Raw genomic sequence first — 27,263 nt, 5'->3', positions numbered from 1 at the left:
ATCTTCTCAAGCGGCACCCTCTTCACCATACCCTCCCCTGTCACTGTTTGGTCTCCTCCTCACATCAGCAGTCAAGAAGGGTGCTGAGGCCCTGGCTTAGGCCAGTGTTCACATAGCTGCTCGTGGCTCAGTGAAGTGCCGCTGTGGCCGTGTGTTGGTGGATTCTAGACAGCATACTGGTGGGTCCTTTACTCATGGCTGTCAGTGCAGTGCCTCACAGGGAAAGAGGGCAAACCGCGCCCCTAGCCAGAGATTACTACTGTTTATCTGCCTTTTACACATCCTTTCCCCAGTCTCTCTTCTACAAAAAAAGTCACTGCCACAATTGCAAGATAAAGAAATAATCATTTTATCGTGCATCAGACTATTTCATGGGGATGTCACAATGGCAAGGAGCCTAGTATAAAAATTGGAAGATGGGATGGGGCAGCAGAGGGGGCAGCAGCATCCAGAGCTGGGGCTTATCCAGCCTGAGGCCTCAGACGACAACGCTTTTGCCTGTGGCAAGTTTAGTGGAGAAGGTTTGGGTTGGGAGTTGGGCTTCTGGCCAGCTTGCAGAGTGGGTGGGCTACGTCTGGCCTATGCTAGTTTCTCCTTCTATTTGGGACAGTTTAGAGGAGGGTGTGTCCAGGGAAGCTCCATTTTTCTGTGGCTGTGGATCCCCTTGGCCTTTGGGGTGCTGGTGATGGTAGTGGTAGGGCTGGCAGAGGTTCCTAGAATCTAGTCTATTTTATGGAGGTTATACCCTTCAGAACCCCAGGAGTATCAGCTTTGGGGAGCCCCCTGGCAGGCAGAAAGGTAAAGCATGTGAATGGGCACAGACCCTCACACTCCTACCTGGAGGCAGTGCCCAGCAAACCAGCATTCATCCTGGTCCTGCTATTCCCCTGGCTGTGGGGATAGGACTTGGGGAGGAGGGAGAGTGGCTCAGCCCTATCTCTGGAGGGGGAGGGGTTCCTACTGCTTCCTTTGTCTGGGTCTGGCCTGTGCCATTGAGGGATGGTATTTTCCCTGGCACTGAGCAGACAGCTGAACAGAGCCCGCCAGAGGAGCAGTGAGCCCAGATGGGCAGCTGTGGGGACACTTAGTCGGCTCAGTTTTCATCCACATCAGAGCTTGCTTGCCCCACGATTATCCCCACATTCGAATGTAGCTCCAACATCTCACTTGGTTTTGGCCTTCTTGGGTGGACATTGAGCAGAGAGCTTGGTTGGAGGCCAAGAGTGTTGACCTCTTTGTGAGGGAGCCAACACCAGGAGACACAAACCACAGGCCTGGAGAGCTTCTACAGGCCGGAGCTCATATTCTGAATCTGGGACTTTGAATCCAGACATTGAACCCTGGAGCTGAGAGGTTGGGGTCCGAGAACCCCCAGTGGGGATCCCAGAGCTCAAGACCTGAAACCAGGAGCCTAGAACCGCAGTGAGGGGGAGGCCTGGAGACTGGGCTGGCGGTGAGCTTTTCTGGTGGTTGGGAGCCCACCCTGGAAGCACTTGGGTCAGGCCAGGTCTTGCTGTGTGCTTGTCTTGCTCACAAAAGTTTGGACTGGCCTCCTGATGGTTTGGCTGTTGTGCAGGGCCAGGCCTGGGTGGCTAGGGCTGTCTCTGGGGGACACTTCAGTACCCAGGGTACCCAGAGACAGGGGTGCCTTCCAGCTGTCTACCTTGTTCCTCAGAGTCTGCCCTCGGGAACAGGGTAGGCTCTGGCTCAGTCTGCGTCTGTGCCTCCATCTGCCTCGCGGCTCCTCTCCTCCAGCCTGAGTCCCTGCCCCAAGTCTCAGACCAAGAAGACTGACAGTTTCCGGGCCTTTGGGTACAGGAGCTCAGAAGGAGCCTTGCATGGAGGGATCTTACGTCTTTGCCTCTATATCTTGCTTGCTCTGGGACCCAGCTGGGCACTGCTGTCTCTGCTGTAAAATGGGCACAGGCACGCCTGTCTTCTCCACCATCCAGTGAGGTGGTCCCGCACGGTGCCTCGACCATAGCTTTTGCTCAGTAAACTGGATTGAGTGAAATAATGGTTGGGAGAGGGCTTTCTTACATGACCCTTCCCTCTCTCCGTGTGCGTGAGCATTTCCATTCTTAGTTTCACGGAGGAGCAGCACTGTGAGGAAGGCTCACGTGGGGGTGTCACTGCAAAGGCCCCCCTGGGATCTCTGGTCCAGGATGGCAGACTATACTCCTGCCTGGGAGGGACTAGGGAGTGGGGGGGGTTCCCTCTCTGAGGGGGAGGCCAGGCAGGCTGGGCTCCAGGGTGGGACTGTGGCCTTCTCACCCTCATCTCACTTGTTCCTGCCTGAAAGGTCCCACAGAAATTGAACCTCCAGCTGTTTATGGAGGTCTGAAATTAAACCTTTGCTCTTGACCTGGTATCTGCCCATTCCCTTTCCAGGGTGCTTGAGAAGACAAGGCCACCAGGCTGAAGTTGCCAGGGGTCCGTGTGTATGTGCAGGGGTGCAGCTTCCGGTGAAATGGCACCAATATCCCCCTGCCATAGGGCCACCTCTTTCCCTAGGTGGCAGGGTCAGCAGGCTTGTGGCTGTAACACTCTTGTTACCCACCTTAAGTCTACAAGTAGAAAAACGGATACCAGTAACAACTGAGTGGTCAGCAGCAGCCACAGCTGGGAGCATGAGCAAGGTCCCTTTGGTCAGTGGCAGCCACAAAGACCCAGGCTTCAGGGAGACCCCAGTTGGTGTCCTTGGGTCACCTGCCTGGTTTCAGTAATAAATAACAGAGGACCCAAAAACCAAACCAAAACAAAAAATATAACCAGTATCTTTTGGGGTGGGTGGTAGGGGACTGTTTAAATTATCGGCCTTCCCCGGGCCACTAGGTGGTTGCTGGGCATGCGCTAGGCGGCAGTCACCGGCACGTGTGCAGCTCCACCAGCCGCTGGCACTGCCGGCACTTGACGAAGCAGCACCAGTGGAATTTGCAGCTGCAGCGCTCAGCCAGCTCCACCTGTGCCGTGTGGAAGCCACGGCCACAGCACAGCAGCTCACAGCCGTCGATGGCCTTGGATGTCTTGTTGCACGTGCGGCCCCTTGTGCCCAGCACACCACTGCGCATGTCCTGCTCACAGAAGTCTGGGCTGGGCTCCAAGTACACCAGGTCCTCATCCGTGTGCGGCTTGAACTGCGCATTGCGAGGCACCAGTGCCCTGGAGGAGCCCACACGACGTGGCTCCACCTCGGTGGCGCCATCGAACTTCTCCTTCAGTGCGTGGCCCACCTGGCGGAAGGGCGGCACGGCTCGCCAGCACGTCTTTACTTCGCAGGAGCCTGACACCCCGTGGCACTTGCACTCTACCCGCATGTGTGTCAGGATGGCCTGCAGGGGACAGGGAGGGGAGAGAGCCATCAGGAGATGTGGCAGGGGAGGATGGGGAGGGGCTGCTCTGGGGCAGACCTCGGGGTCATGGCTGGGGGGCATGCCGCAGAATTGGAGACAGGTGGGCTTCATGCTTCCTCTGTATTGAGTACCTACTCAATACATGGAAGGCTGGTAAGTTGTGTTGGGGACAGTTGAAGATACTGTCACTGCACTTGGGGCACTTGCAGTTGACGGGAGGGACATTTTAAAAGGCAGTGTCATGGAACAGCGAGTGACAAGTGACATAATGGGGAAGAACATGGCCTCACTGAACCTGCACGGAAACCTTGACCAGTAGGTATGGAGAGGGCAGATGCTATCTATCAGATTTAGGTTCATGATCTTTGCAGTGACATAGGATTCAAATACTAGCTGTGCTATTTATTAGGGGGGTGAGTGACACGGATGGAGACATACCTATTTACATAAGTACACATGGGTAAGGCATGTTGGGGAGCAAGTGTGTTGTGTGGGAGGGCCACTCACATTGCTCAGTGACACCTGTGCCCCCGTCTGTTCCCCACCCTGCCAGGAGGTGCCTGGTGCTGGAGAGAGCCTGAGCGAATGTTTTCTGAATGGCGTATGGGTTGGGAGAGTGTTTCAGGGACCTTGCTGAGCCCACCTCTGCCCCAGTGGTGATGGTGGCAGAAGAAATGACACACTACCTTCCTGCCGGCCTCATTGTTGTGGAGGTTCATGAGGGCCCGGCTGGACGAGGCCCCTTTGCTTCGCTCCCGCACGTCCACGAATGACTGTGAGAAGGCCACACCGTAGGCGATGTTGTCCGAGCATCCTGACCACTGGAAGCCTGGGGCGCAGTGGGCAGAAGGGGCCACGCGTGAGTGGCAGCCAGGCCCCTGCTCTCCCACTCACTCCTCCCCCTGTCCCGCACTTACCTTGGGGGCTGACCCCATGCACTGTCCGGTCACAGCCGCACTTTTCCAGCTCCCCACTGCTGCATGCTCGTGTCACTGCGAAGGCCACACCTGCTGAAGAGATGGCGTACACGAAGGCCGCCTCCCGAGTCCCTGTGGGAGGCAGAGGGGGGCAGGGCTGGGTCCTGGTGCTGCTCCCGCACCCTCCTTTTCAGAGGCGGGGGCACGTGGGACCTGAACAGTCGAGGCCCAGGGAGAGATCAGGGCAGGCTGACTCCCCGAAGCCAGGAGTGGCACTGTGCTGGCAATTGTTCTCACCACACGGGTGCTAAGTACACCTACTATGTGCAAGGCACTGCCCTCTGTCTTCACGTGTGCTGAGCGTGCATTTTATCCTCACAGGTGCTGTGAGGTCAGTGCTCTCATCGTCCCCGTTATACAGAGACCAGTCAGCGGTGTGTGGGGAGCAGGCAGTCCAGCCTCATTGCTCTTAGCTTCTGTGGGGTTGCTGTTCTCACAGCCCCATCCAGAAGGCTAGTGATGTTCACGACATTTGAGAGAGAAGACAGGCTCAGAGAGGTGATTGGACAGTGACTGGACTACAGAACTGTGAGGTAGCAGGCTGGGCTGCTATCCCAGGTCTGGCTTCCTCTAAAACCTGTGTTCTTTTTGTGCCTGCTTCCCAGCCGGCCCCCCAGGCTCTGAGGGGTGCCCCCACCTTCGGTTCCTGCCCCAGCCCTTCTTGCTCAGGCTGAGCTTGTTCCTGATACCCTCTTGCTTCCTCATCTCTAAATAAGAGACAATGAGTCCCTACTGTGTACCTTACCACTGCCATCAGGAGCTTTCTGTTCCCATTTTACAGATGGCACAGTGTAGGCTGGGGAGGGGAAGTGATAGAACCAGGACTCAGGCACAGGTCTGTCCGCCTCTGTGCCTGTTCTTTCCCTTCCGCCCATGACTTCTCAGTGGTTCTATTTTGGTGCCTGCCCTCGCCCCCTGCCTGAATGGGTGTTTTTATCCTCCTAGGAACTGTGCCTTGGGGGTGTAGCTTCTGTGGAGCCTCTTTCTGGGGGTGTGGGTGGTGGGAGGGAATATGTGTGTGTGTGCTCCCAGTGCAAGTGTGGTGCGTGTGTGCATGGCTGGCTGGGAGTGTGACCAGACAGGCCCTGCTCCTCTCCTGGGCCCTCTGAGGGCCTCTGTGTGCCCGTGACTGTCCTTCTGTCTCTTGCTGGAGTGTCTGTGTCCGCAAGAGTGGAGGGGGCAGGTTTTGGCCCCGTGGTTGGCAATTACCTCTGCGACACCCAGGGCTGTGCTCTCGGCTGCCCTGGGGAGCAGTCACCGTGGTCAGAGAGAAACAATCACCTCCTCTGTGCCCGTGTCTGCGGACAGGCAGCAGAAAAAGCTGAGCTGGGGTGGGGGCAGCTCAGGCCCTGGTGGCTTGGGATGCCCTGTTCTTGGTTTGGCCCTAGACTGGGGATACTGCCCACCACCCACTTTCTACTGCCCACCCTCTGCCCCGGCCTGGTCACTTTGGGCCGGCATCAGGGGCCTTGGCTGGGGCCACGGGGGCCTTGACAGCCTGAGATGGAATCCTCTCCAAGTTAATCGAGGTTAATAGCAGGATCATGTTGGTTGGTTTTGTGCTGTGGCCGCCCAAAGAGAGACGACTTTAGTTTCTGGTATTTCTGGTATTTCCAGGCCTGAACCAGCACAATTCTTTGCCCCAAAGACCAAGGCGGGAGGGAAAGCGGGAGATAGGGCTGTGGGCCCCAGATCTTGGCCTGGCACAGCCCTTTCTCTTTTGCTTCTCCGAGCTTTCCGGCGGTCCTGGGCCACCCAAGCTCTGGCTTCACCTCCTGTCTTGAGTGCTCATGGCCCTGGGGTGCAGGGCGCCCTGTGAGGTTGCCCAGGGAGACCTCTGCCTCATTCCCCAAACCAGCACCCATCTTCTGCCAGGACTCCATGTCCCCTCCTCCTGGCCTTGGGGACAAGACACTAACGGTTTTCTCAGCTTGGGAGTGGGCCTGAAGGAAGGCTTTCTGGAAGAAAGATAAAAAGAGCTAAAGCTTATAGAGTGCTTACTCTGTGCTGGGTGCTAAGCACTTCACGTGGGTTATGTACTCTTCACAATAATCCTGTGAAGTAGTGAAGTGATTTTTAAGCCTCATTTTACAGATGAGGTAACTGAGGCACTGAGTGGTGAAGCCACTTGTGCAATAAAACAGCTGGGAAGTGGTGGAATTGAAATTTGAACTTGGGTATCCTGGCTCCAGACCTTTCAGCCTTGACACTACCCTGCCCCATGGCTGGAGCCCCAGGAATAGACATGCAGCCACTCTCTTCCCACTGCCTGTGTGTGAAGCAAAGGACTTCCTTAGGTCTGCTCTAAATCTCACGTGCTGGGGGACAGGCCCAGTTACTTTTGCGGGTTCTTTACTGGGGGATGGTGAGCAGTTGGCCTCCATGCCCCTAAAGCCGATGACAGCGGCTCCTCCAGCTCTAACTGGCCCTTGGCCCCAGCCCTTTAACTCTATTAAAGGAGCGGCCCCTTCCCCCTCCGCCCCTCTGCCAAGGTGCCCAGGCTGGGGCCTTGCTCACTAGGGCACCTGGCAGAGGCTGCTGAGGGAGAAAAAGGATCGTGGTGCGCCTGCAAGGGAAGCAGAAGGGAGGTCCCAGCCACGTGGTAGATAACTGCTCCCTGGTCAGGGTTTGTCTGTTCCAGCTGCAGGAGAAGGACAGTCCTAGCTTTGTCCTCCTGGGACAGCAGATCTGGCCCAGGGTCAGGCAGGACTCTGGAGTGTACCAGCAGCCACCTTACAGCTTTCTGCCTTTCTGAGAGCCATCTGCCTGACCTACGCTTCACTCCTTCCTGCTTTTTTCTCCTTCCCAGGGCACCTTCTTAGCTAGCTCCACTGGGCTAAGTCACGTGTCCTCAAGGTCTTTTCTCAGGGCCGTCTTTGCTGACGTGGTAAGGCTGTCTGGGGCTGGGAATTCAGCACTGTCCTGTGGCTCCAGTAACAGCTCCCTTTTCTGAGCATGCTGGGGCCTTTGCATATATCGTCTATGGCTCACAGAAGCCGAAGCAACCAGCTCTCTCCAGCTCTGCTCTGTGGAGGAGACAGTGAGGCTCAGTGGCTTGTCTAGGATCCTTCAGCCAGTCCGTGGCCAAGAGGGAAATGGAACAATTCCGAGCACATCATGTGCGCCATCTCCTAGCTAGAGGGCGTATTTGGAGGAGAGCCAGATGAGGCTGAGTTGGGCTGGAGAGAAGGCATGGGCACCTGGCCGGTGTCCTGATAGACGTGTCAGCCCCACTGTAACTCGGGTGTTTCCAGAGCAGATTTCAGTGGTAGTCCCCAGGGAGGTGGGAAGAATGGGCTCGGGCCTCTGAGAAAGATACCATTCCCCGTGCCTGCCCCAGCCTGCCTTTCTAGCTTCTTTTGCTCTTCTCCGCAAAAGGTCACCTATCCTTGAAATCCATCTGTGTCTGAGTTCTGGTTCTGTCACCTCCAGGAAACCTCTTTGGATTTAAGAGACGATGTAGGGACAGGGTGAAGAGAAATGGATTTGGAGCTGGACAAAGCCGTGTCAAGACTCCTCCCTCTCTGCCTCCTTCTCCCAATTGGAACACGGGAAAGTCCTGCTGCCCGCAGGCCAGACCCACGCACTTCTTCACATTTCCCTCCCACCATCATGCGTTCGGTCTCGCTGGCCCGCCTGGCCCTCAGAATCGGGTTGCAGACCTTGAGTATCTCGTGTTTGGCCTCTGCAGCCACATTAGAAGCTCCTGGGACCAGGCTGTCCCTTATTCTTCTCTTCTAGTTCCTTAGCACCCAGCACAGGGCTGGGTACAGAGTGGGACCCTCACAGCTGCTTGGAGACGGGTGGGGTTGGGGAAGCGCAAGGATGCTCACTGGGTAGGCCTGGGGTGGAGTCCTGGACCGCACCTTTCTTGTCCATAGCATGGGGCTGATAGTACTACTGACTTCATTAGGTCCTTCTGGAAATTGATGAGGTAAAGTAAGCAACGTGCTTGGTCTAGTCCCTGGCACATAGTAGGCACTCAAGACACAGTAGCTCTTGTGAGACTGTGTTGGGTGATTAATACCACTTTATTCATTTGCTAATCAGTTTGATGGGGTGCGCACACTCTGGAGGTCAGTCAGTTGATCTTGTCTTTGCCATTGGGCTGACCCCTTCCTTAGGGCAGAGACTCGATCTTGTCGCTACCCCAAATGTTTGTTGATTGCCTGCTGTGAGCTAGGCCGCAGGAGCACCCAGGTGAATTTGTCCTCAAGGAACCCTCAGTGGCAGAATGTCTCTGGGGGTGCTCCTGCTGTCTGTTAAATGGTCTGATGTCACCGAAAGGCTGGCCTGAGAGGTCATCCAGAGAAAGGCATGTGTTCACCCTCATTAGGTCAACACATGGCACCAGTATTGTTGATGACAAAGATGAGAACACAGGTGTTAGTGAGTGACTGCCCAGGACTGAAGAGCATTTACTTCTTAAATCCAGCCTGATGCCGCTGTCCAAGGGGTGTCCTCACTGATGTTAGCCATGTGGGGGTGGAGAGATGGGCCTGGTTTGGAGTCTTCGTTTTGCTATGGCCAGTGCCCCCCACCTCCTCCTGACCATGGCAGCCAGAACCTGAAGGGGCCCCAGGGTGCACGGGGTCCCCTTGCTCAGGACAGGAACGTGGTCAAAGTCACAGAGCGAGATGCAGAGGCAGGGGGAGGCCCTGTGCTGTTTGCAGACAGAAGCAGGAGAGGAGCCTATGCGGCCTTCCCTGCACGTCCCATCCTGCTCAGGCCAGCTGCTCTGAGACCCCCCCTTCCTGTTCTACTCTTGAAAACCCGCCCCCAACCTTCATCAGACTCTGGCCTCTGCCTCCCATCCTCAAAGCCTTTTCATTCATTCAACACACACCTGCCACGGGCAGGTGCTGCCCTGGGCCCTGGGAGGAAGCAGTGACTAAATGGCCCAGAGGTCATGCCACATCTGGCCCTTAGTGCCTGCTCAGCCAAGAACTGCCGCCTCCGGCGCCCATTCCTGGCTTCCCAGATGCCAATTTCACCAGTTTCTGGTAGACTTTCCCCTAGAGCACACACTACCCTCACCAGTCACTGTTATCTTACTGTCCGTCTTAACCACAGTAGGACAGGAGCAGGGGGTGGCTTCTGCTGCCTGGCATGGGGGCGGGGGTGCAGAGTTGGAGGCTGGGAGGCCTCAGGCAGTAAGAGAGCCTGCTGGGTGGTGTGTGGGGGTGGCGGGCTCTGTGGGAGAGTCAGCCCCCAGAGACATCATCTCTGAACTCTGACGGGCGTCCCAGGGGGTTGGTTCTGGGAGTGTCTCCACTTTGTAGGGAGCAGGATGGTGAGGGAATGGGAGGACATTCCCCGAGATGTTACAGCCAAGAGTTGGCAGGGCCTGGGCCTGGGTGTGTGGCTGCCTTCTGCTTGCTGAGCCCCCTCTCAGCTGTGAAGCAGGAGTCAGGGGCTTTCATGTGGACAGCACATGAGCTGCTCAACAAACGGGATGCCTGGCTCTGGGGGTGGTCTGTTAGCCTCTTCCATGTCTGAGGTCATGACCGCAGCCAGCTCATGAATGCGGTCCTGGCCAAGCCCCCTAATTCCCAGAGTGGGGGGCTATGAAGGAGGCCTGGCCAGACCTGCCGCGGCTGCTGCTACCGCCGCCAAAAACGACAGCAGCTGGTGATGACGGACGGCTCTTCTCGGGTCAGGGTCTACACTAAGTGCTGCCATGCATTACATCACTGAGTCTTCGTGACAGCCCCGTGAGGTCAGCGCACCTGCCAGTCTCACTGACAGGTGAAGATGCCGGGGCTCCGAGGAGTGAAGTCACCGCTCGAGGTCATGCTTGCCACGCGCTCCCTCCAGCTGCCTTGTCAACCCCTGCACCTTCTGAGAGCAGCACGCTGGCCTGGGAATGGACAAGTCCCTTTCCCTCTTGTTCAGTGGAAACAAATTAAAGCTCTTCCAAGAGGAATTTTACTCAAGAAGAAAATGAAAACATACAAAAGTGAGGAGATGGATGGAGGGGAGGACTGGCGGGGTGGTGGGTCTGGGGGCGGAGCACCTTGACTCATCTTGGAGGGGACCGGGCATTTGACCAAGCCATTCCAACTGCCATCGGGAGCAGGTCCCGGCCAAGCCTGGGACGGTTCTCTGAGTCTTCCCAAGCTTGCTGAGCCAGGGCTAGGCCCTCCGTAGTTCCTGTCGCAAGCACAGACGAGGAATGGGGTCCCTCACTGGCTGACCCATGCCTGCCTGCCTTTGCCCCTCTAGTCCTTGCCTTGTTCCTGTCATTGGAAAACACTCATCAACTGTTTCCCGCGTGCCAGGCTCTGCCAGGCGCTGGGGAGCAGGTACGTGAGACATCATCCTTGCCTTGGAAGAGCTTGAGGTGCAGGGGTGGGCAGACAGGCACCCCAGTTCACTCTGAAAGGGGCACTAACGCCAGGTGAATACAAGGGGCTTAGAAAAAAGTGTGCAGGTGTGTTTTGAGAGACAAATTGATAGGACAAATGGGGTAAAATGTGAACAGTTGGTGAACCTGGGTAAAGAGTATATATAGCAAGTCCTTGTACTATTTTTGCAGCTTTTCTGTAAGTTTGAAATGATTTCAAAACAAAAAATTACTGAAAAATAAACCAAAAAAAAAAGGTGGGGAGAACCCTGGCGTGAACAAAGAGCTTCAGAGCCCAGAGGAGAAAAGCAACCCCCTGCTTATGGGAGCTGGGTGGCCTGAAGGAGGGACCCACTGAGTTGGCGGAGGAGGGGAGCTGGGTGTTTGGAGAAGAGGACACAGCACGGGCAAAGGCTGGGGGTCTGGAGGGGCCTGGAAACCTGCTGAACACCAAACGCCTGCTGTGTAAGAGGAGCTTCCCATGCTCAGAGTCTGTTATTCAGACCTAGTATTTGGGCTTCACCAGACAGGCAGCCCGGCTCTCAACAGTGGCACCGTCCAGGGAAATCCTCTGCTACCAGACAGCTCGCTGGGTCTCAGCCTCTTCTCCGGAGCAGCAGGGCTCAGTAATGCCAAGCACGATCGTGCCTTTTTGGCCTCCGCCAGCTCCCAGGAGAATGGCTTCCAAATTTCTATCACAGTTGGTTTCTAACAACATCCAAATGGTTTGCCACAAGCCCAGCAGCCCTAGCTGTCCAGGACCACAGGTGCCAAGACAAAGGTTGGCCCAGGCAACGCCTTCCCGCTGCCTGAGCAAGTCATAGGGCCCCATCAACTGCTGGTGGCTGGGGAGTGTCAGTTTCACGCTCAGGAAGTGGAAAAAGAGGCAGCTGGTTTAGAGCACTTCCTCGAGGGCAGAGGCTTGACCCGGTGACCTCTCAAGGAGGCTTCCAGTTGGTTGCGTGGAACATTCTCTATGCCCTGGCCCACCTTCCTTGGGCTTAATGCCTTCTCATATTTCTGGTCTCAGCTGAGGGCTTACCTTCTTGGGAATGCTTGCTGTGAGCCCCAGCCTTGGCCAGGGGAGGGGTCTCCCCCTGTGCTCCCAAGACTCCTGTGTCCCCTCCGTCACAGTGTTTTCTCATTGTGGGTAAGAGAAACACCCTGGAGCTGGGTTGCCTGGGTTTGAGACCTGGCTCTGCCACTTTCTAGTTCTGTGACCTTGGGCAAGTTACTTCACCCTCTGTGTGCCTCAGTTTCTTCTTTCGTAACATGGGGTCTATCCCAAAGGGCCAGGTGAGTTAAAACACTTTGTACAGTGTCTGGTCCCTAGTTAGTGCTATTGCTGTACAAGCCTCTGCCCCTACTAAGCTGTCATTGTTGACTTGACCGAGAGCCCAAGAGGACAGACGCTGGTGCTGTTTGTCCCTGGGTCTCGGGGCTGGGCATGGTGTGCGTCTCAGTACGGGCATCAAAGGTACAGACGAATGGGAATGAGGTCGAGGACCAGAGTCTGAGTGCTAAGGCAGAACGGCACAGGGCTGGGCATCTGGAGCCCCGGTCTCAATTTCTGCTTCTGTGTTTCACACTCCGAGGAGCCCGGGTCTGAGCCTCAGTTTCCTTTGTAACCCTGGACAGCCGCTCCAGGACTGGTGACACTGCACCCTGCAGAGCGCTGCCCAGCACAAAGAACAGCTGCCACCTCTGATGGCTCTCCCACCCCATCTCCTGCCCTTTCTTGGCTCACACCTCTCACGGCGCCCCCATCCGCACCCTGAGCCCTCGCTGGAGCAGTGTGTTATTTTCACTTGATAAATGACTGAATGGGCCGGCCTCTAATGAGCGTATTATTCCCCAGCCAAGGAAATGGCTGTCTCTTCTGGGGTCCCCTGATAGAAGGTCCACACCCTGGCACTACTGGCCCCCCAGCACCCCCACAAGCCCCTCCCTCACCTTGCGTCACCACCTTGCCGAAGACAGGCAGGGAGTCGAGCGTGGAGCAGTTCCAGCGCCGGTTCCGGAACTGGTACTGGCACTCCTCGATGGCGAGCTGGGCGCCGCGGCGCACCGAGTCCATCACCTCCAGGTTCCGCTTGCACATCTGCACCTGCCTCTGGATCAGGCCCTTGAGCTTCTCACATGTCTCCTCCTCTGAGATGCTTCCCACTGAGGACAGCTTGGCCAGGTACCTGGGGAGAGGATGGTGGGGGTGGAATGCAATGCAGAGCCCTGTCCCTCCCCGTCCACTCCCAGGACAAGACCATGCCCAGCAGATCTGTGGGAACCGACTTGTCCCAGCACATGTCCTGGCTGCCAGCTTCTGTCTGGATCCAGTGACAGGCCCTCTTGCCCAGCTCTTAGGGCTGGGGCAGGAAGTGCCATCTTGCACGAGAACACCTCTCTCTCAACTTGGCCAAAGCAGGCAGAGCCCCCACAGCTCCTTCCCTGCCCTGGGTGACCCCGGCACCAGTGTCTGTGCCCTGATGTTATCCCAGCCCCTGAGCTCCTATGCCTTCCTGTAGCTGAGAGTCACTGCTCTGGTGTCTCTCTTTCCTGCCCCAGGCAGTGACCCCAGTGACCTAAGCCCACCTTCTGGCTACAAAGCCAAGACCCTCACTGCCAGCCATATCCCAGGGCCATCAAGTGGAGACTAGCATCAGAGCTGCAGCACTTGGGGGTCGACTAATGAGGGCTGGGGGCTGGGGGCGCTCAGTACACAGGTGGCAGGCAAGGTCTGCCACGATCTCGCCTCCGCACTTGACAGTGCGGGCTCCACCTCTTAGGGTTATGGCGAGGATCACAATCTGGATAAGATGCTCTTTGTCAAGAAGCTCTGGGGTCAGGCGCATGCAGGGAGAAGGGACTTTAATATGTTCACTTGAGCGAGGACAGGAGAGAGCACTGTATTCATTGAATGCCTACTATACACTAGGCACAGTGACAGGCACTCCATCCTGGGGCCTCCTTACCCCAGATCCACGAGGTGATCATTATTATGCCTATTACATGGGTTCCAGAATGAAGGCTAGGAGAGTGATGTGCCCAAGGTGACAGAGTTAGTAAGTGCCAGAGCCGAGCCTCAAACTCCTCCAAACCCCCAGGGCCTCCCTCTTGCCTGCCTTTCTCCACAGTGGGCTGAGGGGCCCAGGAAGGCACCACCTCACTGAATGACAGACACTTTGTGATCTGGGCCAGGAGGCAAGGGGGCTGGGAGCAAGACACAAAATTGCTCACCAGCATGAGGAAAGGCCCTGTGAGGAAGAAGCGATCCCTCTCTCAAGGGAAGAGGGAGGGCATTAACTGAGCACCTACTGAGTGCCAGTTATGTTTCAGAGAGGTAAAGTAACTGGCTTGTGGTCACCTGGTTTGTAAGGGTGGGCCTGGGTTGGAGCCCACCCAGGTCTAGATGTCTTCATGGCTTGTGTGGTAACTGCTGCCCCTCAGCCTGTCGTCCCCCACCCCAAGTGTCCCTGGCACGTAGTAGGTGTACAAGTGGCAGCTAATGGTGGGAGGAGAGCTGCTGGTGACTCTGGAAGGCAAAAGGGATCTTGCGTGTGAAAGATGGTCTGATGCGGGTCTGAGGCAGTGGGGCAGGAATTCCACGATTGTTTGCTGAACGGAGGACTGAATGAATGCCTGGTGACCTCACCGGAAAGTACACAGAAAACGCCATTGAAGTATGGGAAATTTTTATGGTGATGACCATAAAAATAGCAAGCTTTTAGGGAACTTAGGGGGCTAAGTACTTTACTCACATTATTGCATTTGACTTCTCAGAAATACAGTAAACTCTCACTTTACAGAGAGGGAAACTGAGGCACAGACAGGTTAAGCAACTTGACTTCTGTGCAAAATCACACCAGTAGCAACAAGTGGAGTCAGGACTTGAACTCAGTTTTGCCTGACTTCAGAGCCGTTGGTAGAGACATTGCTCTTTTATGTGGCTCAATAGCCAGAACTGATACCTGTGGGAGAAGCTGCTGGGAGCTGGACTCGTCCAACTCAAGGAGGACAGGCAAGGTACCGCTGGGGGGCTGCCTGCTGTCGCTGAGCCCTCTGTCCCTGGAGGTGTGCAAGCAGCAGCTGCATTCTATTTGCTAGGCATGTGGGTTGGGCCAGGATGATGGCTCTCCAACCTGGCTGAGCATCGAAACATTTGTGGGTTTGTTAAAAGCCCAGGTGCCTGGGCCCCACTCCAGGTGGGTTCTAGGCTTTTAACACGTTCCCAGGAGCAGCTGTGACGCCAGGCTGACACCGGCCTGGAGGATCCTTCAGGGGACGCTCTTGGGTAACTACTGGGGGTGTTCCCTTCTCAGCCCGAGGGAGACTTGACTCTGGGACACACGCTCCTCCTTGAGGCAGTGGCAGCCCCCTGGCTGTGTGGCCTGTCTGAGCCCGGCTTTCTGGAGAGAGAATGGTTCTGGTCCCAATGGGCTGGGAAGGGGACATTAACTGAGAAGTTAATGTGATTTAATGTGGCTGCTGCATTTGGCTCTGAGCTGGGCACATGGTGGGTGTGCTGTGGCTGTGAGGATCTCTCCCTTCCCTGCAGCTCAGGTGGAGGAGTGAGAGGTGGGTGGTCTTGGGCCGAGGTGGTCCAGCCTGTCTTCTCTTGCCTTCCTGGCCACGCCCCCCCATCTTTTCTACCAGGTCCTGCCTGGTGGATGCACAGATGTATAGTGCCCTGGCAGAAGCCTGAGCCTCTTAGAGGGACCCAGGGCAGGAAGGTGGTTGAGGGGCAGGGAGAGGGTGCATCTGCAGAGCAAGGAGGACACCTGACTCCTCAGTGCTGCCTGGGTGCTCCTGGGTCTCTGCCCCCCGAGGGAAGGGGCTCCCTAGGGAGCAGGCCACCTGGTGCTCTTGGCCTGCAGGGGGCGCCAAGAGCCCAGCTACTGGCTGCGGGCCAGGTCCACGTTTGGGAGGCCACCGGTGAGGGGCCAAGAAGTTGGGCCTCAAGTTGGATCCTTTCCTACTCAGACACAGAGTTGGCTTCTTGGAGAAGGGCAGGGGCACCTATGCCCTCTGTGACATGGGGGCACAGAGTTGGCCTGTCCCGTCTCCATCTATGCTCCCTCTGTATGTAGCCAAGGGGCCAGGTTGGGCTGTGCTGGGTCCTGGCTGCCGGGGAAGGGAGATGTTCAGGCACAGGGGTTCTGTGGGCAGGTGGAATAGGTGAGGGAGGCCTGCCTGGGCCACCAACCCACCATGTGACCTTAGGGAAGTCCCTGCCCCTCTGGGAGCCCGTCTCCTCATGGGTACCATAAACTAGTGGCCATTGCCACTGTCAGAGTTGGCAGCCCTGCTTGTACAGGTGGGGATGGGGGTTCCAGGCCTCCGAGGCTTCCTGGATCCATGCCGGGCTGATAGATGGAGCTCCTGCCATTGACGAGGAATAAGATGGGCCAGAGGGGCCTCCTGCACGCCTTCCTGAGGCTCAGAGCTCAACAAGGGGAGATGGGCTGAAATAACAGTAGGAGGGATTTAGGGGTGAGCTGCTGGGCTGCCATGGCTGTGAGTCACTGGGACAGCTTCCAGGAAGAAGCGAGAAACTTCTTCCACCAAGGAGCGTCCCTGCCCCCACGGCTGGCACCAATGCCCACCACCCCCAGCCCCTGCCTTTATCTGGCCCAGCAGCTGTCCTCTTCCATGCCACAGGAGGCACAGCTCCACCCCCACCCTGGTTCTCCCAGGGCCCACGGTCTTGCCTGGGAAGGGCTGGGTGCCAGAGCTGGAAATGGAGCTGGAAATTCGGTGGAGAAAGTGAGGACCATGGGCATCGTAGGCTACGCCTGCATTGCTTGCTTGTCTGGTATCCTTAGGGTGTCTGCCCTCATTTTATAGATGAGCAAACTGAGGCCTGAAGAAGTCGAGTGACTTGCCCAAAGTCACCCAGCTAGTGAGTGGCAAAGCTTGGAATGCAAATCCGGCTCTGCCAGGGGACTCTTTCCCTGTACCCTGTACCCTGCTTGTGGGTCTGTGCTATGTGTCATATCAGTCTGGGCTCTGCTCATGCCTGGAACCGTCTGCCGTACATAGAAAGTGTTTAGTAGAACTCTCAGTGTGCACAGAGGGCTCTGTCCTGACCAGGTCCCCTCTGCTCACCTCGTGGCAGAGTACTCAGGGTAGGTAAGGGTGGTGTGTGTGGGGGGTGAGGGACAGCCTTTCGGTCTGCTAGGGGTGTGGAGACCCTTAGAGCCTAGGCCCACCTGGTCCTGGGAGCCTCAGGAACCCCCTCTCTGCACCCTAAGGTAGCTCAACCTTCCCCCTAGAGACATGCATGCCACCTGCTGACCGTGGAGCTGGGCTGGACTGAAATGTCAACTGCCCAAGCCATTTCTGGGGGAGACGGACCCTGGGCACGATCGGTCTCTGCAGTCGCTGGGCTTGTCCGGCCCGGGGAGGGCCTCGACCATCCCTGCTTCTCCCGTCCTAGTTGCACTGCCCCAGTTTAGGCTTCTTCCTGCCACTGCTGAGTACAGGCTTAGCAATTTGCCACCTGCTGCTCTGGCCACCCAGGACTGTAGCCACAGCCGTGCCTTCGATCAGGTTACCCCACCAGCCCGGGCCGCCCCGGCTGCGGCTGCCAGCCAGCTCGTGCCCCATCTCCTCCAACGGGGGCTGCGGGGGCTGCAGGTCCTTCAGGCTCCTCCCAGGAGGCCCTCCCCACGCCTCGGCCCGTGCCTGTAGCCTGCAAGGCTGGAGGGCCCTGGCCCTGCCAGGGAGATCAGATCCTCTCGGCCACCTGCTGTTTTCATTAGAAACTAAAATTAGCTGGGCTTGTCCCAAGCTTTTCCAGGTTTGCTTGCTTTTTAAAAAAATATATACAAATTCCTAGAGGAAAACCCTCACCTCTGGGACTCCTCCCCGGCTCTCCCTCTGCCCGTCCAGAGGAGAGGACGGGGAAATAGCTAGCGCGTTTGGGAGGCCAAGCAGATCAGTGTCATGGGTCCTGGCCCTGCGGGTGTCCAGGTGGGGGCTGGGACGCCGGCCCAGGCCTCTCTCCCCCTCCCTCTGGCCTCTCTGCCTGCTCAGGCCACATTTAGAGCCTGGTCAGGAGCGGTCCTGCCTGTGGCACCAGCGAGGAGGAAGGCCCAGTGAGAGGGAGGAGGAGCCGGAGGGAACCGGAGTGCCTGCTGAACAGCGAGCCACTTTGGGGGGACTCAGGTCCGGGTGACAGTAAAAGTGACACGGAGCCCGTCCAGAACTGTGTTGTCGTGGGAGGCGGGGCGTGCCTGATTCCCCAAGGTCCCTACCACACCCCCCAATGATTCAGATTTATAAACACTTCTGTACCCATGGTCTTAGTATCCTGCTGTCCTCTGCCCCAGGGTGCTCCTGTCCCCAAGACCCTGAGCATGGCACATGATCCAAGGGGACGACAGCCAGAGTCAGGGTCCCATCTCCGGGAGACCGAGGCGAGTGAGTGAGCACCGCCAGGCCTTGGCGTCTTCATCTACAGGATGGGGAGAACAGTCGTTTTTATTTCAGGACTCTTAAATGAACGAAATGTTCACAGAGCAGGCCCTCTGCCGCTGTTGGCCACATTGTTGTATCACCGTCACTATTAGGGTGTGTACCATCATCCTGATCGTCGCCACCACTCTTCCCGAGCCTCGTCATAGCCCCTTGAGCTGGACCCCGGCTGGACCTCCGGCCAGTTCTGCCCATTTGTCTGCTTTACTTGACTCTGTGAGCTCTCTTAGCCCTGGGTCCCTAACACTTTCTTTTCAGCTGAGCACACTTGGGGGAGGACACACTTCCTTCCGGAATAGCGGGCCACTTCAGCCTCGATCCCAGCAGCAGCCTTTTGACAGAATCCCCAGAGTACACAGAGCTAGGGCAGGTGTTTTCTGGCGCTTCTGGTCCGTTGGGTGGATGCTTCAGGGACCAGGTGTGTGAGAGACGGGACGGGGGTGGGGGATAGTGTTGTCAGATGTTCGGGAGCCAAGGACACTGGGGTGAGGAGGGCAGGGACAGTGGGTGTCCATGACAAGCTCAGGTGGGCCCAAACCATTTGTGGAACTAGATGACTGGAAGAGAGGCACCTGTCATCTGTCGCTTGTGCTCTTCAAATAAGAGTCACATGCTTTGCTATATCCTTATCGCATCCATTCAGGGCTGGCCAGGTGGGTGTTACCCCTCCATTTTACAGATGAGGAAACTGAGGCTCAGAGACACATATTCAGGTCAGGGGTGGTCAGGATTTGAAAACAGGGCGTTCTGGCTCCTGAGCCTGGGCTGGCTGATCAGGCTCCAAAGGTGGCCCAGGGCACCGAAGACACGGTGGTTTGGCACCAGCGGACAGTGACCAGAGGAAGGCGGCTTCGCCCTTTCCCAGATGAGTCTCTCCAGAGCCCTGTGTCTTTTCCGCACCACAGTGAAGGCGTCCAGGCTGCTTTCAGGAGTGGGGGTCCTGCAGAGGGACGTGTCTCCGGAGCTGTGTGGCTGCCTGGACAGCGTCTGGGTCTGTGGTCCCTGCAGCTTCTAGGGACACAAAAGGAGTTGCTGCCACTGGCGTGAAACCCCTGGAAGGGTGGCCAGTGAGGAGGGGCCGGCCTTGGAGATGCTCACAGTGGCTCTGGGGTAGCAGGTGCTGCCCAGTTTGGGGGTAACTCCAGAGTTCTTCATGCCAGGCGCAGTTTTCTTTGCTCCAAGGGCATTTCCTCAGTTGGGCAGGGGTGGGGTGGCAGGTGGCCTCCTCTGGAGCTCAAGTCCCCACTTCTGCACCTCAGGGCACTGTCCCCTTCCTTCTTCCTGTCTCCTGGGTCCCCAGCTCCTTTTACTCCCATCCCCGGGAGACTCAGCACCCCTGTTTTCTGTCTCTTGGTTTCTCAGTCCCCATTCCTTTTATCACCCTGGTGTCCCAGCTGCCCACACTTCATTCCTGAGGACTCTGTATCCCCCACTTCCTGTCTGGGAGGCCCCGCCCCCATTTCCCATCCCATCTCGCAGTGTTTGTTCCTGGGGGGCTGGTGGCTGATTCAGGGCTAGAAAGTGGGCACTCAGACCTGAGCCGGGATGACCCCAGAGCTATGCCAGAAGGTAAGAAATTTCCTTCTCTACCTGGGGCAGGTGTGTTTGGGGGAGGTGAGTGGGTGTCAAATTTAGGGTACTTTCTGACCTTGCCTTGCCCTCTAATTTGCCAGCAGACAGCTTCTCCCTCACAAAGGCCCACCCACCCTTGTTCCAAGTGCCTTTCTCGCCCTCGTAGCCACAGAACGACTGAACTGTCCTTCCCAGTTCCACTGAGGTGACCCTGGAGGTGGGGGGGACAGCGAGGAGGGACAGGTGAGACCCCAGCTGAGCCGTCCAGCGCCAGCTGCCCAGAGTGAGGCCCATGCTCTGGTGATTCCAGGTTTCTAGTGAGCTCCTTGGCCATGTTGGATCCCTCCTAAAGGCCCAATCCTAGGAGACCCTGTGGCCAAACCCATACCCCCACCCCAACAGGGCAGATGGGAAAATGTTGGTTCTTTCCTTGCTCCACTTGCTCACCACCTGGAGCAGAGAATGCCTGGCTAGGGGGGAGGGGCTGCCGGTCTGCTCTCATCCACTGCAGGGACAGTCCTGGGAAGACAGGAGACCTGGGATGGAGTTCCAGCTCTACCACTAAGATGCTCTGGGACCCCAAGCGCCCTGCACAGAGCCTGACTGAGCAGGTCTTAACAGATGAGTGTTTGCTGTGACTGAATGGGGCACGGCAGGCACCCCACCGGCCTCCCTGCTGCTTGGGGGCTCAGCGTCCTGGGAGGGGGGGGTTAAGAGCCCCTCTCACTCTGGCGGCCGCGATTCAGTCCTCGCTGCCCAAGGTGCCAGCACGGCTGGGCATCCTTCACTCGAGAGGAAAACTCTGAGGTCTCCAGCTCGCGGGGAAGAGTTCCTGGGACCCGACCCTGTACAATAGGACTTGTGTGTGAGCGGGGTGAGAAACAGGGTCCGAAAGGACCATTCAGAGTCACAGCAGAAAAGAGGCCCCTGCAGTCTCATTGGCGATTTCCTGCAGCTTCGAGTGGGCCTCTCGGGGTTCCCTGCTGAGCTGTGAGCTGTGGGGAGGTTCCTTCCCTCCCCGGATGCATCGATGCATCGATCCCCCTTTCTACCCACCTCCCTCTCCTTCTCTTCTCAGACCAGGTCCCCTCCACTGCGGGGGTTCTGACTTGGCCAGGGATCTCTTCAAGTTTGGTTTCAAGTTTGCCAGGACACGGGGGAGTGGGAGGGGTTCCGATGGGGAAGAGGAGCTGCTGGGGTCACGGCAGGGAGCGAGCCTTCTCGGAGTCTGGCTGGATCACAGAAGAAGCAGTTCAGGACTCAGAGATAAAACCTGGCAACTCCTGTGGAAATCTGGACAGCAACCGCGGGGTTGCAGCTTGGCCTTCCAGCTGAGTGTGCTGAGCAAACCGGCGGGGGCGCTTGTTTGGAGTGGGGGTGACTGCGGGGCCAATGGCGTGCGGCTGTCGCTCCCATTAGTGGTTCCCTGGCCAACTCTGTGCCAGGTTGGCTCAGGCCAAGCCCTTCTTCCCAGAGGGAGGAACAAGAAGCGGAGACTTGGTGCAGATGCTCAGCTTTCCAAACGTACCCACAGGGCCCGAGGTGGGCGAGTTTCAACAGGTTTGGGGAGCACTGCCTTGGCAGATGCTTGCTGAGTTGCTCCTTGGCTAATCCAGGGCTGGGGGAAGGAAGTCAAGCCACAGCAGACAGCTGGGTCGGGACTGCCGCCTGAGCAAACCCCTCGGGCAGAGCCGTCCGGGGCCCCACAGTGGAGGGTGAGGGGTAGACAGAGCTTAACCTGGCTCCGAGGGGTGTGCCCCAGCTGGGGAGCCGAGGCCAGAGCAGCAGATCAGCTGAGTGACAGACAGCCACACTTCCTGACACTTCCTGACACCCACTTTGGCACATCTTAGCATCACCTGAGGCTCAGGGAAATGGAGCAGAACTCCCTCCTACTCAAGGTCTCTGAAGATAGGGCGCCAGCTGACCACAACTCAAAACCCTCCGGAGGGGACCGGCCCTTCCTTTATCCATCAGGTACTGACCGAGCGCTGACCGCACGGTGGGCACATGTCAGGCTCTCCCAGGGTGCCGAGCAGAGCTCATTCCACAGCCTCAGCCCCCAGCGGTGTAGGACCTTGCAAGAGAAGAAGCCGCAGTGCTGGCTGACAGCCATGCATAATACAGAACAGTCCTGTGGGCAGGGGACTGAAAACCCGGTGATCAGGAAATGGGGGAGTCAGTCCTGCTTCCGATGTTCAGAATGTGCTTGGGGAAGTCACTGTACCTCTGAGTCTCTGTAGTGGGGCTGAAAAGAATGCAGTCTCCTTCCTCTGAGGAGGGTGGGGGGGAAGTTATGTGGTTCTGACAAGGCGGTGTGTGTAAACCACCGATTCTCAACGGGGATGGTTTGCACCGGGGACATTTGGCAATGTCTCGAGACATTTTTGGTTGTCATCTGCGGGGGTTCCTACTGGCATCGAGTGGGTAGAGGCCGGGGATGCTGCTGAACACCCTACCGTGCACGGGCAGGCTCCAGCTAGTGAAGGGCGATCCGAGCAAGCCTGGTGTGAGCTGTGGAGGGATGCGGGTTCGCTCGTGATGGCGCTCTGTGCCCAGAGCCATCAGAGGAGCTCCGAGAGCTTGGGCTTTCACACTTGGGGGGGGGTAATCCTTTTTAGCGGGGGACTAGGGGGACACTTCCTGGGGGAGGCAGGCTACAATTTTGCTCATGGGGCTGGCACTGACACCTGGGCTGGCTCCGTACACACCTGGTAGCAAGCTGTGCCCAGAGTGCCAGGCCAAGGGAGTTCCGTGGCCCGCTGGGTGAGCAGATGCCCGGGAACTGGGCTGGGAGATGCACATGCAGGGAAGCCAGACCCAGGGAGGAACCTGATTCCCCCGACCCCCACCGTGGCATCAAAGGGTCCTCCCAGCAACCCCTCCTTAGGTCAGTGGGCTTTGCCTATGAGCCAGGCTGGGCCTCCCTCACTCAGCGAGGCTCTTGTAGAGACACGGGTTGAAGAACAGGGTGGCGGCAGCCTGGAATTCTACATGTGTGGGCTGTGTCAGGTCACGGGATCTGCACAGAACAGTCTGGGGTAAATGGGGTTTGGGAGCAGCAGTCCGAAAGCCTGTTCTCTCCAGCGCCCCTGTAGACAGGGCCCCGGCTGCCCTGGCTCACAGACAGCAGCCCTCGGCTTCCAGCAGCAGCCATGGCTGCCATTTCCTTTGGTGTGCCTGGCTCTGTGCTCAGAGGCGCCGTGCATGGTCTCTCTCTTGCCTCACCACCCCCCAAATGTGAAGCCATTTTACAGATGAGGCACCTGAGGCTCAGAGAGGTCGAGTCACCTGTCCTAGGTCACTGAGCTGGTCAGTGGCAGGACTGGGATGGAACTGTGGCTGTGTGTCGTCCCGGACACCCAGTTCTTAGCCACTCTGCTGGACTGTCTTTGAGTGCCGCATGGGCTGCCTGCCCACGCCTCACCGGCCTGCACTGGGACCCCCACCCAGCATGCATGGCCTTCCTCCAGGAAATCCCAAACAATGAGCCCTTAGCTCGTTCATTCTGTGACTCTCCCCAGGACTTCATCTGGGGTTCAGAGCCATCTGCTGAGGGACTGCCACCCAGAGGATGGAAGAGGCCCACCAAAGGTCACGGCATGTACGGGGCAGAGCTGGGGCTGGAGCACCATCCCCGGACCCCCAGCACAGCCCCAGCGCCTGGGGGAACAGTCACCGACATCTCTGAGCCCGAGTCTGGTGGAGCCCAGGCCGTCCACTGACGGGCGGTTTTCATCCACCCATCCATCCCTCCCTCAGTGGCGGGAGCTACCACAAGCTGTCAACTCACCCCGCCTGCCAGACACAAGTCTAATCAACAGCTTCCAGCCTCTCTGGGCTTGCCCAGGCCTCAGGCTGCAGAGCCCTCCCAGCTCCCGGCTTCGTCCTGTCCAACAGCTGCAGGCAGCGGGACACCTGGCCTCCCTGCCAGGCCGCCCGCTCTTCTGAGACAACAGACAGCACCGGTGCTTGCACCCAGCCAGCCAACCGCCCCTGGACTGCAGCCCGACTCCAGGTACTAGCAGGGGCGTGGTCAGCCAGGCCTTGCCCCTCTGAGAGCTGCTGCCAGGCACCCTCTTGGGACCAGACCTTCCGCGTGGCTCACACTGGAAAAGACCCAGTGCTAGCCACCATCCCTGCCTGCCTGAAGCTTTTCCTTCTAGAGGCAGATTTTGGATCAGATCCTTCTGCCATTTACTCCGTAGGTGACTTAGTGCAATTACCTCTGTGATCCCCAATTTTCTCCTCTGTGAAATAGGGTTCAGATGGTGTTGGGTGTAGTGAGTGTGGTGGGAGCTGTCATAACTATTATCCTTATTGTCATGATGCTGACCTCCAGGCCAAGCCCCCCCTTTGTGACTGCTCTGGCTCACACTTCCCTGTTTGCTCTGTCAGTGACAGCATGTGCGCTGCCCCACCCATTCATGGGTTTGCTCTTATCTCGTCTGTCTCCCTAGACCCCGAGCTCCTTGAAGTCCAGGCTGTGACACAGATTTCCTGCAGGGCCGACTCAGTCCCTGGTCTGGGGATGGATGGAAGGTGATAGATTTGAGGTACATGACCTAGTCTTGGATGTGCCCACGGATCTCTGCTCCATCACAGCCTCTCTGGTTGGGTAGGGTCCTGGGGAGGCCCTGCCTCTTCTGCAGTGGGCTGAGCAGAGACCCTTGGCTCAAAGCCCGAGGCCCAGGGCAGAGCGGGAGTGAGCAGGGTCATCCACAGACTGCTCCGTGGCAACCTGAACCATCTCCGTTGCAGAGAACAGGTTTGCCAACCTTGCTTTTCCCTCACCCCACCCCCCTGTGGCGCCAGAATGAGAACTGAGCTGTTGGAATACCCCATGGTTTGCGTGACCCAAAGCTGGGGCTGGGATGTCACACCACCTGGACCACACTGGCTCAACTTTGGGATGGCTCCAGAGAGGGGAGCATGTCACTGCCTGGGAGTCAAAGCACCTGGGCTCAGTTCTTGGCTCTGAGTTTGGGCAAGTAGTTTCCCCTCCTGGGGCCTAAGTTTCCTCATCTGTAAATGGAGCCAAACACTAAATGCTCTTGAAGGCCGTTCCACCTTGGATGACATCCTCTCCCCTGAAGGCCTGGGTCAGACCCTGGGACTGCCACTTCCCCGTCAGCCCTTCTGGGGCCCTCTGCTGAGCGGTCAGACCAGCCCTCACTCTTCCTGATGCTCACATTCTCTGTGGGGACCCAGCTTTCAACCCATGCTTTCAAGAGTCAGCTCCAGGGACCCCAGATTCCCTCAAGTCCAAGTCAGGTCCCTTCCTCGGCCCTGCGATTCAAACCCAGCTCAGGGGGCTGGAGTGCTGGGCGGGCAGTGGGAGGAGGCGGGATGCCCTGGTTTCTGTGCACTGTGCCACTGCCCCTGAAGTGTTAATCAAATTAAACCTCCAAGAAAAACAAAAGCTCTGCAGCCACTTCAGGCGGCCTCAGAGTCCTCACTCCCAACAGCTGGGAGAATTCCGCATCACCTTCGTCCCACAAGCCCTGGGTGGCTCGGACCCCAGAGAACACTCTCCTTCCCGCCTGCAGGGCCCCGACTGGCCGCAATGACCTCATAGCAACAGCTATTGGACACTCGGGGCAATTTCATGGGAGATATTTGTTCTTTGGTCTTGATGCAGAGGGAATTTTTTCCTCTCCCGCTGTCTCCATGGAAACCCCAGCTACACTGTGGGCTAACCCCCTTCCCACCTCATGCTTTTCAGATCAATATTGGAGCTTGGCTCCCCACTGGCTGCCCACAGAGGATGAGGGCAGCACTTTGGGCAGGGTTAAGCCCGGAGCCTGGGGAATAGTTACTGAGGGGGCTGGAGGAGTTCAGGGTCCTCTTGCTTCCCTGTGGACTCAGGGGCCCAAGCTCACCCCTTTAGAATGTCCCCACACTTCCCAGCCAACCTTCTGTCCCTTCACAGGGAGTCCCCTGAGTCAGGCCCTCCTCAAAGAGAAACAGACAGGTCACCAGCAGTCACCACCCCTTCCTCCTCAGGCGAGACGCGGAGAGGTGGGGGGCTGTTGTCCTCTTTAACGGCTGGACGGAGTTCCTTCTTGCCCCAGGGAGAACCAAGGCCGGCCAGCGCCAGTCAAGGGCTCTCGGAGGCCCTGCGTCCTGGTCCCTGTTCTCCTTCTATCCCTAGCTCCCGCCCCCCAAGCAGAAACAGGTCCCTGCACGCCTCCAGCCCAGCCCGCAGCGCGGCGCAGCTTCGGCGCGGGGAGCTCGCTCCTGGACGTCTCAGGATTAACCTGCTGCTATCGCCGGGAGTCCTGCCCCAAAATGGGCTTCCTCCTTGACCTGTCAGCCCAGCCTGGGCTGGGCCCCGCGCCCGACACCCCACCCGGGCAGCCACTCCGCACTCTCACCCCCTTGCGCTCTCGGGCGCCCCAGACCGCCTATGGGTGCGGACGCCGCCGCCACCCCTGCTGCCTCTGGGCTGTGAGCCGGACCAGGCAGGAGGGGTGTCCAAAGGGAGGCCCGGGCAGTGGAGAGCACGAGCGAGCCTCGCGTCCCGAGGCCGAGACACCTGCGGAGCGCCCCCGTGCCCGCTGCCCCGCCCCGCCCCGCCCGGACCCTGCCTGGTTCAGCCAGGTCCAAGCCCGACTTACAGCCAGTTGCTCGCAGCGGCCGAAAAGACGGCGAAGACGAGGAGGCGCAGCGAACGAAGGCAGGAGCGGGGACTCATGGTGCTGCCGCGGGCGCCCGGCCCTGGGCAGCGGCTGCGGCCACGGGGGGCCTCCCGTCGGGGCGGCAGGTGGGCACCCCACTAGTGAGCTGGGGCGCGGCGCCGGGCGCGGGCCGGGGCGCGCGCGGCGGGGCTCTGCCTCCGTGCCTGCCGGCAGCCCTGCCCGCTTCTGCGCCCGCTGCCCGGCGCGGACCAGACTGTCAGCGCCGCCCAAGAGCCGGGATGCGGCGGCGGCGGTGGAGGCGGGCGGGCGGCCGGGGGGGCGGGCCGGGGGCGGGCCAAGGATGGGGTTACCTGGGCGGGCCCAGCGGCCCGGGACACCCCCCCGGGGGCGGGCCAGAGAGGCAGTAGTAGCTGCCGCCCTTGCCCACGGGACTGGGCTTCTTGCGGGCCTCCCCGGCCCGGCGCCCGGGAAGATTTGGGGCCGGAGCCCTCTCCAGGCACGCCTGGCTGCGCGCCGCCTAGTCCAGCCCGGCTAGAGGCGCGGCGACCCAGCTGCCGGGTCCCCGCCCGGGCCTTGGGGACAGGCGGGCACAGCTCCCCCAGCCCGCCGCTGCGGGCACTGCAGGGCTGCCCTGGCGGCCCGCCTTGCTCCCGCCGGTGCCGTGGAGCGCGACCCTGGCCCGGACCGACCCAAGCGCGATGGTTACTTGCGCTCCAGGCGCCAGGGGCTGCACGCCCAGGAGTTCGGGCTGCCTCACAGCAGCCCGAACCCCCAACCCGCCCCCACCTCCACCCCGCCAGGCCCCTCCCTGCCTCCCGGCCAGCGCGTCCTCTGGCCCAGCCCTTCCCTGGCGCTCACCTCCCTCAGCCTTCCGGGAGCTGGACCGGGCCTCCCGAGCTTT

General features: G+C 58.5%; 1 protein-coding gene across 1 annotated transcript; it reads right to left on the bottom strand.

Annotated features, from left to right (window-relative positions):
- Positions 1 to 359: 359 nt before the first annotated feature.
- On the bottom strand, positions 360 to 26,623 carry WNT4 (Wnt family member 4). The gene is made up of 5 exons (XM_037135948.2): positions 26,342 to 26,623; positions 12,630 to 12,865; positions 4,271 to 4,402; positions 4,040 to 4,182; positions 360 to 3,332 (listed from the first exon to the last, which is right to left on the bottom strand). The coding sequence occupies exons 1-5, from the start codon at positions 26,416 to 26,418 to the stop codon at positions 2,865 to 2,867; spliced, it is 1,056 nt and encodes a 351-aa protein (XP_036991843.1). The 5' UTR covers positions 26,419 to 26,623; the 3' UTR covers positions 360 to 2,864.
- Between the last annotated feature and the right edge of the window lie 640 nt (positions 26,624 to 27,263).

The sequence above is a fragment of the Artibeus jamaicensis genome, unplaced genomic scaffold (genome assembly GCF_021234435.1).
Source record: "Artibeus jamaicensis isolate MK-2021 breed Jamaican fruit bat unplaced genomic scaffold, CSHL_Jam_final scaffold_847, whole genome shotgun sequence".
Classification (NCBI taxonomy): Eukaryota; Metazoa; Chordata; class Mammalia; order Chiroptera; family Phyllostomidae; genus Artibeus; species Artibeus jamaicensis.
Note: the sequence above shows the minus strand (reverse complement) of the source record. Positions and strands in the feature narration are given on the sequence as shown.